The sequence below is a fragment of the Clupea harengus genome, chromosome 14 (genome assembly GCF_900700415.2).
Source record: "Clupea harengus chromosome 14, Ch_v2.0.2, whole genome shotgun sequence".
Lineage (NCBI taxonomy): Eukaryota > Metazoa > Chordata > Actinopteri > Clupeiformes > Clupeidae > Clupea > Clupea harengus.
The window spans coordinates 9,494,808-9,508,151 of NC_045165.1; the positions used below are offsets into that span (position 1 = coordinate 9,494,808).

A 13,344-nucleotide genomic window follows, 5' to 3' on the forward strand; every position below is an offset into this window, starting at 1 on the left:
GGCTGTGTCGGTGGCATGGCTGTTTCAGGATCAGTCGCTGCTGGCTGTGTAGGTTCAGAATGTGCCATGTCCTGCCATGCTCTCAGTCCACTAACATACAGGACCAGCTGACTGTGGTCATTCTACCTGCTTCAGGTTTTAAATTAAGCACATCTACACATATCCGTTTTCTGAACCTAAACTCTCAGTCTCTGGTGCCAATCGAATATAAACTGCTCCTGATCACTCCTTCCCTTCTAAAACAACCTTAGGCCAAAAGCTAGCCCATACTACCGCTTATCCCCCTCCTACCAACCAGTGAACCTACCTGCTTTGGTGCCCATTTGCCATTACCTTTCAGCACCACAACAATCACTGTATTGATGCCTCTGTGTCATAGCTGTTAGATTGTAGAGCACATCCCCCATGTGTACTCTCAGTTTCACTTTTGGCTAGTGCTTTCTTTCTGTCCCTTTCTCCCTTTCTCTCTTTCTCTCCCTTCTTCTCTCTTTCTCTCCCTTCTTCTCTCTCTCTCCCTCTCTCTCTCTCGCTCGCTCGCTCTCTCTCTCTCTCTCTCTCTCTCTCCCTTCTTCTCTCTCTCTCTCTCTCTCTCTCTCAGCCCCAGCCTCAGCTTCTCAGTGCACCCGTCCATTGCCAGTGCACTCTAACTGATGTGTGTATACTCCTGAGGCTGTGAAAAGGAAAGAGAAAGTTAAACACGGCACGGCGGTAAAAGCAGAACTGTTTGTGCTTAGAGCACAGAAACTCCTTGACCGCTCTAGAGCCCTCTTGACCGTGGTTGTGCTAGCCCCACCCCTAACCTTTCTCAACCTTCTGATTGGCTGCAGGAGCAGGCCTTTGACCCCTACGAGACGCTGTCGCAGGACATCCTCTCCCGAGAGTTCCAGGAACACTTGAACAGCCTGATGGCCCGCCCCACAGTTGCCCTGCACTTCCAGGTACAGAGACTGGGGACACCCATTAGTCCAGTCTACCAAAATTAGGCTTTGTTTTCACTTCTAGCAAGACTGTGTGTGTGTGTGTGTGTGTGTGTGTGTGTGTGTGTATTTATGTATTTGTGTGTGTGTGTGTTTTGTTTGTTTGTTTGTTTGTTTGTTTGTTTGTTTGTTTGGTACATTTTGGTTGTACTGTTGTGACCTGTGGTGAAATGTAGAAAGCCACAACATCTAGACGCGTGTCCCATGACGCACAAAAGCGCAAGAAGCTTTAACACAGAACCACAAGCATTTATATACTCTTGCTTGATTTGGGGACAAAATGTTTCTAATAGACAACAGTTGGCCCTAATTTCATAGGGCAAGCTACATACAGGCACAGCGTGCACTCTGTGTGGACTGGCTGAGTCGCTGTTTGCGCTGCGCTCTCCAACGTATGTACTTCTGCCCCTCTGTGTGTGTGTCTGTGTGTGAGAGTGAAGAGAGAGGAGTGTGTGTGTGAGAGATGTGTGACTTATTCACAGGTTTACATATAAAATGGTCGAGGTGTGTGGCAGCTTGAAAGTGAGCCAGCAGTATATGTGTGTAGAAGCACATTTGATCCTGCCTGTCTCTCCCTTTACAGTATGCAAGCTTTTGGAGGGCATATGCTTGTCTGTCCTGTGCCATTATCATATGTGTCGGTACATATGTGTCTGTCCTGTGCCATTATCATATGTGTCGGAACACAAGTGGTACATAAGCAGTGTGCATTCTTCTACATATGTGTCCCTATCTTTTTCCAAAGTGTGCCTCTGTGTGTCTGCCAAGAGTGTGTGTCTGTCTGTGTCTGTGTGTGTGTTTGTGTGTGTGTGTGTGTCCGTCTACCAACTGAAAACTCATTTCATGATGAGAAGTGAGCTGTAAATTATTAAGACTGCTCTAGAGTGCAACCAGTTTAATACCATACAGCCAGGCATGGGACACTCTGTTCCTAAGCTCTCTCTGTGTGTGTGTGTGTGTGTGTGTGTGTGTGTGTGTGTGTGTGTGTGTGTGTGTGTGTGTGTGTGTGTGTGTGTGTGTGTGTGTGTGTGTGTGTGTGGTGTATGTTATGTTGGATGGTGGTGATATTAGTAGCATGCTTTTTGTGTGTGTGTGGTGTATGTTTTGTTGGATGGTGGTTATATTAGTAGCATGCTCTGTGTGTGTGTGTGTTCATAATCAATGTTGTGCCCACAGTGTGTGTGTGTGTCAGCATCAGGATGCATCTTCATATTGTTCATTGAACCATTTTGCATGTAGTTGTTATAACCGTCTATGACAAACAGAGGTCATGACCTGGGACTGAAGAGTACAGGAAAAGGGGGTTGTGTGTGTGTGTGTGGGGGGGGGGGGAACGACATATTTCTGTCCCCATAAACCAGCCTGTGTCCCCAAATACCCCGTAAATCTGTGCACAAAATAAGAGTTATAAATTTTGAATTTATATGTTCTCGCATACATCACATTTATTTCTCAAGTGGTGTGTGTTTGTATGTCTTAGGGAGTAGTGGTGGTGCGTTTGTGCTTGTGTGTGTGTGTGTGCTTGTGTGTGTGTGCTCGCGCTTGCATGTGTGTCTTCATGCGTATTGTTTGGTGTAAATTATGAGGAGATGGGTAGAACTTTAAAACTGCTCGTGGCCAGTATTTTGAGGTTTCTGTCCTGCAGGTAGTGTGTGTGTGTGTGTGTGTCATGTTCCTCTCCTTCTCCAGCATTCTTTGTCCTCCTCTCATGCATTCTATCACTGTATGAGAACCATGTGGGTATTGATTTAGTGTGTGTTGTCACTATTGATTGTGTGTGTGTGTGCGCGTGTGTGTGGACTGGGTGGGTTTTAAGAGATACTATGACCTCCCGTCTCAGGTTACCCATCAGCTTGCCACAGCCAGACGGACTATTCCCCCCACCCCAATCAGACACACACACACACACACACACACACACACACACACACACACACACACATATAATCCCTCTCCCATTCTCAGACAAAGGGAAATGCCCCAAAAAGACACACATTCACCAAAAGCAAACCTCCCAAAAAGGTGTATTTAGAGTACGATGTTTGTTATGATGTTTATTATGTCTCTGGTTTCTTTAGTCTCTAACTGTGTCTGTGTGTTGCAGTCCATAGCGGAGGGCTTTAAAGAGGCGGTTCAGTATGTTTTACCGCAGCTGATGATGGTGCCGGTCTACCACTGCTTACACTACTTCGAGTTGCTGCAGGTGAGTTTATACAAACACAGAGTCTCAGTATCACATTGACACTGTAAATAAACGAAGGCTATTGTGTATGCATATAGATGTCTGCTGTCCTTTCTTTCTTTCTGTCTTTCTTTCATTCCTTTGCTTTCCTTCTTTCTGTCTTTCTTTTGGTCTCTCTCTCTCTCTCTCTCTCTCTCTCTCTCTCTCTGGTTCTCTCTCTGTCCATTTCTCAGTGACTGTTACTCACACACATTGATAAACCACAGTAACACACAAAAACATTGTGAACCTCTTCCCTTCTCTTGAAGTGCCACCTGGTGGCTGAACCCTCACCAATGATGTACCTCTCCCTCACCAGACATCCATAAATACACACACCTGCATTAGGGCCACTATGGCAATTAGTGCTGTATGTTGGTCTGATGGAGTTTAATGTGTTTTTCATCATTATTACCACTTATGTATATTGCATAGGGAATATTCTGTCCATGCCTTTTAGAGTTTTGTGTGTCTGTTCTTCTTTTTGGGCAAAATGGTTCAACACTTGAACACAAATAAAACACGTTTGAGCTTATGTTATTTGATGATCTGTTTGTTTTATTGTGTGCAGGTTTTGTATCGAGACTGAAAAGTGAAATTATGACGTTGTGTAAAATATCACCTTGAGAAATTTGTATTATTTATGTGTTTCCACAAGTGTGTGTGTGTGTGTGTGTGTGAGAGTTCTCCAAACTGTGTTTTATGTGTGCGTTTTGAGCCGTGACATAATGCCACGTGTGTGTTGTTGTAGCAACTCCAGGAGCGCAGTCAAGACGATGATGACAGAGAGTGCCTGAAGCAGGCCACCACCGCACTGCTCAACTTACAGTCCAGCATAGAGCGCATCTTCAATAAACACCAACCCCGACGCAAACCAGGGTAAACACACATTCTCACACCACACACACACAGAAACACACAGAAACACACAGGCAACCTCACTGCACCTGATCTAAAATTGCACTTGATTGAAGATGATGAATGAAAATCTACCCTGTTTTTTGTTCCTGTATGCACTTGGGTTGTTAAATGTTGTTACTATGTATGCTTGTATGGGTGTTCTGTAAATGTTAATATTCACAAGCCCCCTGTTCAAATCAGTGTGTGCACAAGAGCATAAGCATATGAATGCTTCTTAAATCTAGCGTGTATACAGATGGATTGTTTTTAATGTGTGTGTGTGTGTGTGGCTTCCCCCCCCCCCCCCCAGGGAGCCTATGTACCGCCTGTACAGCCGTCCAGCACGCAGCAAGCAGACGGCCACGCGGCGCATGAGCGAGATCCAGAAGAGCATCGACGGCTGGGAGGGCAAGGACATCGGCCAGTGCTGCAGCCGCTTCCTGCACGAGGGCCCGCTGCTGCGCGTTGGCGCCAAGCACGAGCGCCACAACTTCCTGTTCGACGGCCTGCTGATCAGCTGCAAGGCGGCCAACCAGACCTCCCGGCTGCCGGGCGCGGGCAGCAACGCCGAGTACCGCCTCAAGGAGAAGTTCGTGCTGCGGCGGGCGCGCGTGCTGGACCGCGACGACACCGGGGAGCTGCAGCTGCGGCACCCCTTCGAGCTGGTCGGCGGCAGCGGGGGCCGCGAGGAGGTGCCGGGAGCCAACAGCGGCGCGATGTTCTGCGCCCGCTCGGCGGAGGAGAAGGCCACGTGGATGGCGGCGCTGGTGACGCTGCAGTGCCGCAGCACGCTGGAGCGGCTGCTGGACGCCGAGCTGCGTCGGGAGGAACGGGCCCAGCCGCTGCGCCTGCCGCCGCCACACCTCTACCGCTTCGCCGTGGCCGACTCCGAGCAGAACGTGGTGTTCGAGGAGCGCGCCCAGAGCGCCACTGGCATCCCGCTCATCAAGGCCGCCTCGCTCGTCAAGCTCATCGAGCGCCTCACCTACCACATGTACGCAGGTGGGTAACTCAACACACATACACACACACACGCACACACACCTTTCACTTGTGACTGCAAGTGGCTGTCATCTCACATCCATCCATGTTCACACAAATATACATAAAGTGATTTACCCATATAATCTTTCAATCATTAAAACGCGTACACACAGATACCACTGCATGCTGTACATTGTGTGTATGAGAAATGGTTGTGCAACATTCCTCATACACACATAGACACATTCCCAGGTTCACAGCATGGATACTCCCTGTGGATGTTTTAGCCTGGTTAGGATTCTCCAGTCCTGTGGCTGCTGGCTGCTGACTGCTGACTTTTTTTTTTCCCGCTCTCCTCTCTCAGATCCCAACTTTGTGCGCACTTTCCTCACCACATACCGATCCTTCTGCAAGCCCGAGGAGCTTCTCACACTGCTCATAGAGAGGTAAACCTGTGTGTGTGTGTGTGTGTGTGGGAGACACTGCCCCCTGTGGTCATTGTATGGTATTGAATGAGACTGTTACAAGTTGTGCTTCCTGTAACCTTTGCTGCTATGATTCCATAGGATAGAGATTCCAGAACAGGAGTCCAAGGAGGAGGAGCTTCAGGGCCTGTGGAACAGCGATCAGCCAATGGCTGCTGAGCTACAAAGGTTTCGCCGGGAGTATGTCCAACCAGTGCAGCTCAGGTAAGACCCGGACATGTCACAGCATCTCAGGTGTGTGTGTGTCTGTGTGTCTGTGGGTGTGCGCAGAAGTATCTCGGATGTGTGTGTCTTAACAGCTGTCTCTCTCTCCTGCAGGGTTCTGAATGTGTTTCGTCAGTGGGTGGAACATCATTTCTACGACTTCGAAAATAATCCGGAACTCCGTATCCGACTAGAGGAGTACATCACCAGCATCACGCAGCTGAGAGGTGTGTCTGCCACACACACACACACACACACACACAAATAATAGTCCACTGATATTTGAGGTCAGAGGTCAAGCCTAATTGGCCTTTAAGTAAGCGCATTCATCTGCATCCAACAGTACATGTTCATCTCATTATTGCACAACGTTGCTGTGGCTAAATGCATAAATGTTTCCCCTTCATTGGAGAAACAAATTGAAAAGCTCTCACAACCTTTCCTCATATATATACACACACCTAAGCAGGCTCCTACACACACTCCTACACACACTCATGCAGACACAAGCACACGCATACTTGAACTAATTTGTTTACAAAGCCTCTACAGTAGTTAATCCATGCGTTATTGTTTGAACTTCATTACTGAGACATGGCACAGGCACACTCCCAAAAGCTTTACACACTGCTGTTTTCTGGGGAGAAGGAAGACATGCATGCATACACACGCACACACACACACACACACACACACACACACACACACACACACACTCATTAGCTTGTTAATGCACCATGACATCTTCTGATGCTAATGCATGAATGCTTGTACTTAATTGAGGACAGTCACAAAAACTCGCCCACATAAAATGGGTCCTTAGTTTGTAGACTGTGGTTGGCCATTGGGTTGTTGCATAACTTACAGTAATAATTAAGGTATTTAGCAGACCCTTCGGTTCAAAGCGACCAACAAAGCATAACTTGCCGTACATTTTGAAATGCTTTCATGGTGCCTGTGTTTGCACGCGTGTTATTGATGTAATGCACGGCACGCATGCAAACGCTGTAACGCATTCGTTGACACGCCACTTGTCCCGCAGGAAAGTCGATGCGTAAATGGGTGGAGTCCATCCATAAGATAATCCGGCGTAAGCTGGCGGCGCAGGCTAACGGCGTGAGCCACAGCATCACGTTCGAGCGTACGCCGCCGCCCATCGAGTGGCACCTCAGCCGCGCCGGCCAGATGGACACCTTCGACATCATCACCCTCCACCCCATCGAGATCGCCCGCCAGCTCACGCTGCTCGAGTCCGACCTCTACAGGTGAGTGTGTGCGTGTGTGTGTGTGTGTGTGTGTGTGTGTGTGTGTGCGGTTGAAAGGATAGATGGGTGTGTTTCAGTGTGTAAGAGAGAAAAGGAGTCTGTGCCATCTGTGAGTAATGCCTTACAGTGTTTCTTTTACAATGGGAGGTATCCATGTTCCATGTTTTCACATTAATTTTACAATATATGTGTGTGTGTTTCAATGAAACCTTACTGTGTGTGTGTGTGTGTGTGTGTGTGTGTGTGTGTGTGTGTGTGTGTGTGTGTGTGTGTGTGTGTGTTTAGGGCGGTCCGTCCATCTGAGCTGGTGGGCAGTGTGTGGACCAAAGAGGATAAGGAGAAGAACTCGCCCAACCTGCTGCGTATGATCCGCCACACCACCAACCTCACGCTCTGGTTCGAGAAGTGAGTCAGCCCCACGGCCTCATGGGAAATATTCTACCCGCACTCATCTGTGCTCGTCATTTACTCCCTCATGGGCACTCCTCTCTTCTTTGGGTCCTGACACCCTCCATCCTTCTCTTTTATCTACTTTCCCCTCCTGTCCTGGTTTAATATCTCTCTCTCTCTCAGGTGTATAGTGGAGGCTGAGAACTTTGACGAGCGAGTGGCTGTGTTCACCCGTGTCATAGAGATCCTCCAGGTGTTCCAGGACCTCAACAACTTCAACGGAGTGCTGGAGATTGTCAGCGCCATCAACTCTGTGCCTGTCTATCGGCTCGACCACACCTTTGAGGTGACTGCCTCAACACACACACACACACACACACACACACACACACACACACACATCAAACCTCAAATGTTAACACACTAATTTACTTGTGCATTTATTCTTTGTTTGTGTGTGTTTGTTTGTGTGTGTGTGTGTGTGTGTGAAGGGCGTCCCGGAGCGTAAGAAACGGATCCTAGAGGAAGCTGTGGAGCTCAGTCAGGATCACTTTAAGAAGTACCTGGCTAAGCTCAAGTCCATCAACCCACCCTGTGTGCCTTTCTTTGGTAGGCACTTTGCTTTTGTCAGTTGGTGTGTGTGACAGAGTGTGGACGTCACAGAATTAAATGGCAGTCTGTCAGTGCCACTGTTGGATAATAAACTTGTAAACATTTGTAAATTGTATGAACTTGGTTATTTTCACAAACTGTATCAAATGATATACAACATATGCATGTGTGACTACATCAAATCATGTGTGATGTGTGTAGGTATCTACTTGACCAACATCCTGAAGACCGAGGAGGGGAACCCGGACTTCCTGAAGCGTCACAATAAGGAGCTGATCAACTTCAGCAAGCGGAGGAAAGTAGCGGAGATCACCGGGGAGATCCAACAGTACCAGAACCAGCCCTACTGCCTCAGGGTGGAGCACGACATCCGGGTACACAACTCTCTGTTTCTCTGTGTGTGTGTGTGTGTGTGTGTGTGAGAGAGAGAGTGTTTCAGCAACTGTACCTCTGCTAGGGCTGTAGCATTAAAGTGTGGTTGTGTGTGTATGTTCTGTTTTCCTCTCTCTCGCTCACACACTGTGTACTCACTTATATCTGCATGTTTATCTAATTGTATGTAGTTATGTGAAGGGAGGTGTGGTGTGTTTGTGTGTAATGATGGCATTCTGTCTTCCTTTTGTTCCGGTTCTGCAGCGCTTCTTTGAGAACCTGAACCCCATGGGGAACATGGGCGAGAAGGAGTTCTATGATTACCTGTTCAACAAGTCCCAGGAGATAGAACCTCGCAACTGCAAACAGGCTCCACGCTTTGTAAGTGTGTGTGTGTGTGTGTGTGTGTATTATTGGGCATCTCATAATTCAATCCCACAGTCATACGCGTGCGCGTATGTACTACTGTTTGTGTGTTTTTTTTTTTGCATACCGACACCCCTAGCTACAGCTATTTTGTGTGTGTGTGTGTGTGTGTGTGTGTGTGTGTGCTTGTATGAATCCACTGACGTGTGTGTGTGTGTGTGTGTGTGTGTGTGTGTGTGTGTGTGTGTGTGTGTAACCTCTCCAGCCCAGGAAGACCATATACAGTCTGAAGTCTCCAGGCACGCGTGCCGTGCGGAACCCGTCCACCGGCGCCGCGACACGTCACCCGGTGCCGCTGGAGCGCGAGCCGCCATACACAAAGACGTTCCGCAACATCACCGAGACGGAACCGGAGAGGGAGAGTGCCGCCTCGGTGCCCACCTCGCCCAACACCCCAACGCCCACGCCGCCTCAGTCCGCCTCCTCCGACCTCAGCTGCGTCTTCATGGAGCCCGAACTCAGCAACACACACGACGGCGTGTGGTTTGGTGGGTGTGCCAGCTAGTGTGTGTCCTGCTCCAACAGTGGAGTGTACATATTATGTGTCCTAGTATACAACACCTGTGTGTGTGTGTGTATGAACAGTGGGTCTGTGTCACAGAAAGGATATGTATGTGGTCACACAACTTTACATTACAGGTGTATGCATATGGATGTTCACACTGTGTGTGTGTGTGTGTGTATAAATTGTGTATAAATTCAAACTGTATTGTTTAAGCTTCTCGTTCATCCCACAGGCAACAACAGCATATTTGCTCCAGTTCTTCTTCCACCTGCTTCAAGTGAGTAACCTCAGTTTAGTGAGTAACCCCTTCAGTGTAGTGTGTGTGTGTGTGTGTGTGTGTGTGTGTGTGTGTGTGTGTGTGTGTGTGTGTGTGTGAGGTATGTGTGTGTTTATTCTTGTTTTCAAACACACACAGAGATGTACCTGCACTGTTTTGGAAACATGACCTCTGTGTCTGTTGGACATTTCTGCACGCGTTTGTCCGGTTGTGTACAGATATAAACTGTGTGTGTGTGTGTGTGTGTGTGTGTGTGTGTGTGTGTGTTCAGAATTCCACTCGATGTCCTGCGGGAGTCTAAATCAGCTGTTTGCAGACGAGCCTCTCAAGCCCCCTCCACTTCCCCCTCGCAGAAAAGATGCTGTCTCAGAGGCCAAGGTAACACACATACATACATACATACATACACACACACACACACACACACACACACACACACACACACACACACACACACACACACACAGTGCTCACTCTGTACTCAACATTGAACACACATGAACACAAAGACAGTTCATTAGATGTAACACTGGTTGTGTGTGTGTGTGTGTGTTTGTTGTCTATCCTCCAGGTGAGCTGCAGGTCAGACAGCCCTCCAGCCATCCCCCCGCGGCTGCCTCCTCCCCTCCCCCGCATCCAGCCTCGCACCCCCTTCTTCAACGGCCCCTCGCCGTCCCCCAGCATCCTCTCCTCGTCCGACGCGCCTCTCCCCAGCCCTCCGCCCCCTCCTCCGCGGGACCCCCTCCCCGACACCCCACCCCCCGTGCCCCAGCGGCCCCCCGAGATCTTCATCAACTACCCGGTCAACCTGCAGCCCTCGCCCGTCAACCGCTTCCACTGGGAGTTCACCTCCAGCTCGCCCAGCTCCCCCTGCACGCCGCCGGGAACGCCCTCGCCCCGCGTCCCCCGCCGCGGGTGCCCGCTGAGCGCCAGCCAGACCAGCCTGTGCCACCTGTCGCTGCCCACGGCGGGGGGTGCCGCGCCGCCCGTGCCCCCACGCCACGTGCCCAGCAGCCCCCAGCTGCCCAAGTTGCCCCCCAAGACCTACAAGAGGGACCTGCCCCAGACGCCGCTGCCCCAGTCGCCGCTGCCCGCGTTCTCATTGGTGGAGAACGCGGATGGTAGCCAATGAAAGAGGACTTTTCCCTGAATGGGGGGGTAAATAAGGACGTCAGCCAATGAGAGGGGTTTGGGTTCTTGTTGGGCGGACCAGCAGCCAGTAAAAGGGCACGAGCAATGACTCATGGGTGGGACTTTTCCCCTAACTGTTGGATTGAATTATGAGATGCCCAATAATACACACACACACACACACACACAGACACTCAGTTACAGGAAAAGGAGAGCTCTGCTTTCCCAGCAAGGGGTGTGTGTGTGTGTGTGTGTGTGTGTGTGTGTGTGTGTGTGTGTGTGTGTGTGTGTGTGTGTGTGTGTGTGTGTGTGTGTGTGTGTGTGTGTGTGTGTGTGTGTGTGTGTGTGTGTGTGTGTGTGTGTGTGTGTGTGTGTGTGTGTGTGTCTCATGTCTAAGGGGTGTGTAAGAGGGGCATGACCTATGGGAAAAGAAAAACAAATCATGGCCTTTTTTTTTTTTTTTTTAACTTGAACAGACTGAATAAAAAAAACACAAGGAAACGGTTAACTAAAAGAAGAAAAAAAAAATAATAATATAAAGCTACTGATCAACAGGACCACCACCTGCCTGTCACCGCCCCTTGGCCAATCACGGCATGCCTCAACTATTTCCTGGCCCAGCCCCCACTGGAAGCCAGTGGGAAACACCGCAGCACTTTGCCAGCCAAACAGAGAGTGGCAATGACCACCTGTCATCTTTCAGAGTGTGTGTCTGTGTGTGTGCCTGCACGTGCTCAGAAAGAGATGGAAATCTACTCAACTCTCTACTTCTACTTTCTAAGTGACTGTTGAGACAAGCAGCCAAGCTTTCTTTCTCTTTCCTTCTCTCTCTGTCTCTCTCTTCTCTTCTTCTCTCCTTCTCTTTCTCTTCCCTTCTCTCTGTCTCTCTCTCGCTCTCTCTGGCCAGTGGTGGTCCTGGGCTTAGACTCTGATTAAGAGCGTTTGAGCAGTGGGCTGCCTGGCGGGCTCCTGTGGGCTGCCTGGCGGGCTCCTGGGTCCCAAAGGCTGCCCCTGTGGCGTGGGGCTGGCTGGTGAAGAGCGGCGGCCCCCGACGCCCTTTAACCTGCTGTGACCCTGACAGGCACTGACTGCACACTGTGACTGATGGACTGACACACTGAGGGGGCCACCTGGAGCCTAATACACACACAGCTACTACAGCGCATTCACCAGTCTGCTAATCAATGAAAGACAAGGAGCCTGAACTAGCGAGCGTAACACACTTAAAGACAAAATGCCTACCACCACACCACAATGCAAATACACACACACACACACACGTAAACACACACACTGAAGACATACGGCAGACAGAGGCCTAGCCCAGGAGGGTAGCCATCTGTCCGAACGACTCCATACTGTTGAACTCTTTCTCTCTCTACTTTTTCTACACACTGCAGTTTTGTGGCCAAAGTCTTACTTTATGCAGGAGGATGGAAAGAGGAAGAGTAGAAACGAAACGCAGCGTCCCTGAGGAAGAGGAAGAGAGCGTCCCTGCCTTTACCCCTGCCCTTTGTTTCTTTTGTTCTTTTTCAAATGAGTAACTGCACTGAAACATTCTGCAGGACTCGGCCTACACACACACACACACACACATACATACACGCGCTTATCTTTAGTTGCCTTTTTAAACAGCTCAGACCTATGACCTGAGGCTGTGACCGGTCAACAAGCTGAGAGAACTGGAGACGGAAAGAGAGACTGTGTGTGTGTGTGTGTGTGTGTGTGTGTGTGTGTGTGTGTGTGTGTGTGTGTGTGTGTGTGTGTGTGTGTGTGTGTGTGTGTGTGTGTGTGTGCGCGTGTGCGCGCGCGCGCGTGTGCGCGTGGCTGCTGGTGTAGGGGTGTGTGCTTCAGAGACTGAATAGGAGTGTGAGAGATGAGTGTGTGCGTGCTTGAGAGGTGAGTATGAAGTAGTGAAGGCACGTTCTTCAGCCACGTAGGGCTGTCAAGAGATTATACGAGAACTTTAAAGACGGAACATATGAAAGTGCCCTTAATGATAGCATGTTTGTTTGCGAGGGTGCCTGTGTTTTTTTTCTGTGCGAATGTGTCAGTCCAGTCTCCAGCGGTCTCTCGAGCTATTCAAACCAAGACGATGTCTTACACCCCGACCTTGAAGATGCCTGCTGCTGGCAAAAAGACTCCAGCCCCCAGAATTCTCCACTGAACATTCTCCTCTGAATGCTTGAGTACACCCCACACCCCCACCCCTTGTAACAATCCCTGACCAATCACCATGGAGCACTCCAGTCAGCAGCCAGTCACAACTGCAGGACTCTGGAACAAGGCCATACATGTCCCTGATTTGTCTCTCTGTGTCTTCTCTGGAAAAAGTCTGGATTTTGTTTTCCAACGACTGAAAAAAACTTCTGCATAGTTTCTCAATATGTGCCTTTTGTTTTCTTTGAAATGCTTTGCAAAATAATGTGTAAAAATGCTTGAAAAAGAGAAACAAGAGAAAGTGTTTGTTGCCTAACACACACTGCTGTACACTACAGTGTTAGAAGTCTCTGTGACACGTACACACTAACAGAATTGTAAGTGTGTGTGTGTTTGTGTGTGTGAAACTCAAACTCTTTGCCTTGTATGAAACTC

General features: G+C 49.3%; 1 protein-coding gene across 1 annotated transcript in view; it reads left to right on the forward strand.

The window, feature by feature from the left end:
• Positions 1-11,056, forward strand: part of sos2 (son of sevenless homolog 2 (Drosophila)) — a 28,411-nt gene extending 17,355 nt beyond the window's left edge. Inside the window, exons 7-23 of the mRNA XM_031580411.2 lie at positions 828-938; positions 3,082-3,180; positions 3,950-4,077; positions 4,409-5,100; positions 5,447-5,528; positions 5,649-5,771; positions 5,886-5,998; positions 6,814-7,036; positions 7,322-7,441; positions 7,610-7,772; positions 7,918-8,035; positions 8,240-8,412; positions 8,675-8,791; positions 9,042-9,324; positions 9,574-9,618; positions 9,890-9,996; positions 10,190-11,056. Of these exons, the coding sequence (XP_031436271.1) occupies positions 828-938; positions 3,082-3,180; positions 3,950-4,077; positions 4,409-5,100; positions 5,447-5,528; positions 5,649-5,771; positions 5,886-5,998; positions 6,814-7,036; positions 7,322-7,441; positions 7,610-7,772; positions 7,918-8,035; positions 8,240-8,412; positions 8,675-8,791; positions 9,042-9,324; positions 9,574-9,618; positions 9,890-9,996; positions 10,190-10,750 (3,258 nt within the window). The 3' untranslated portion in view covers positions 10,751-11,056. The remainder of the gene's footprint in view (positions 1-827; positions 939-3,081; positions 3,181-3,949; positions 4,078-4,408; positions 5,101-5,446; positions 5,529-5,648; positions 5,772-5,885; positions 5,999-6,813; positions 7,037-7,321; positions 7,442-7,609; positions 7,773-7,917; positions 8,036-8,239; positions 8,413-8,674; positions 8,792-9,041; positions 9,325-9,573; positions 9,619-9,889; positions 9,997-10,189) is intronic.
• The last annotated feature ends 2,288 nt before the right edge of the window (positions 11,057-13,344 follow it).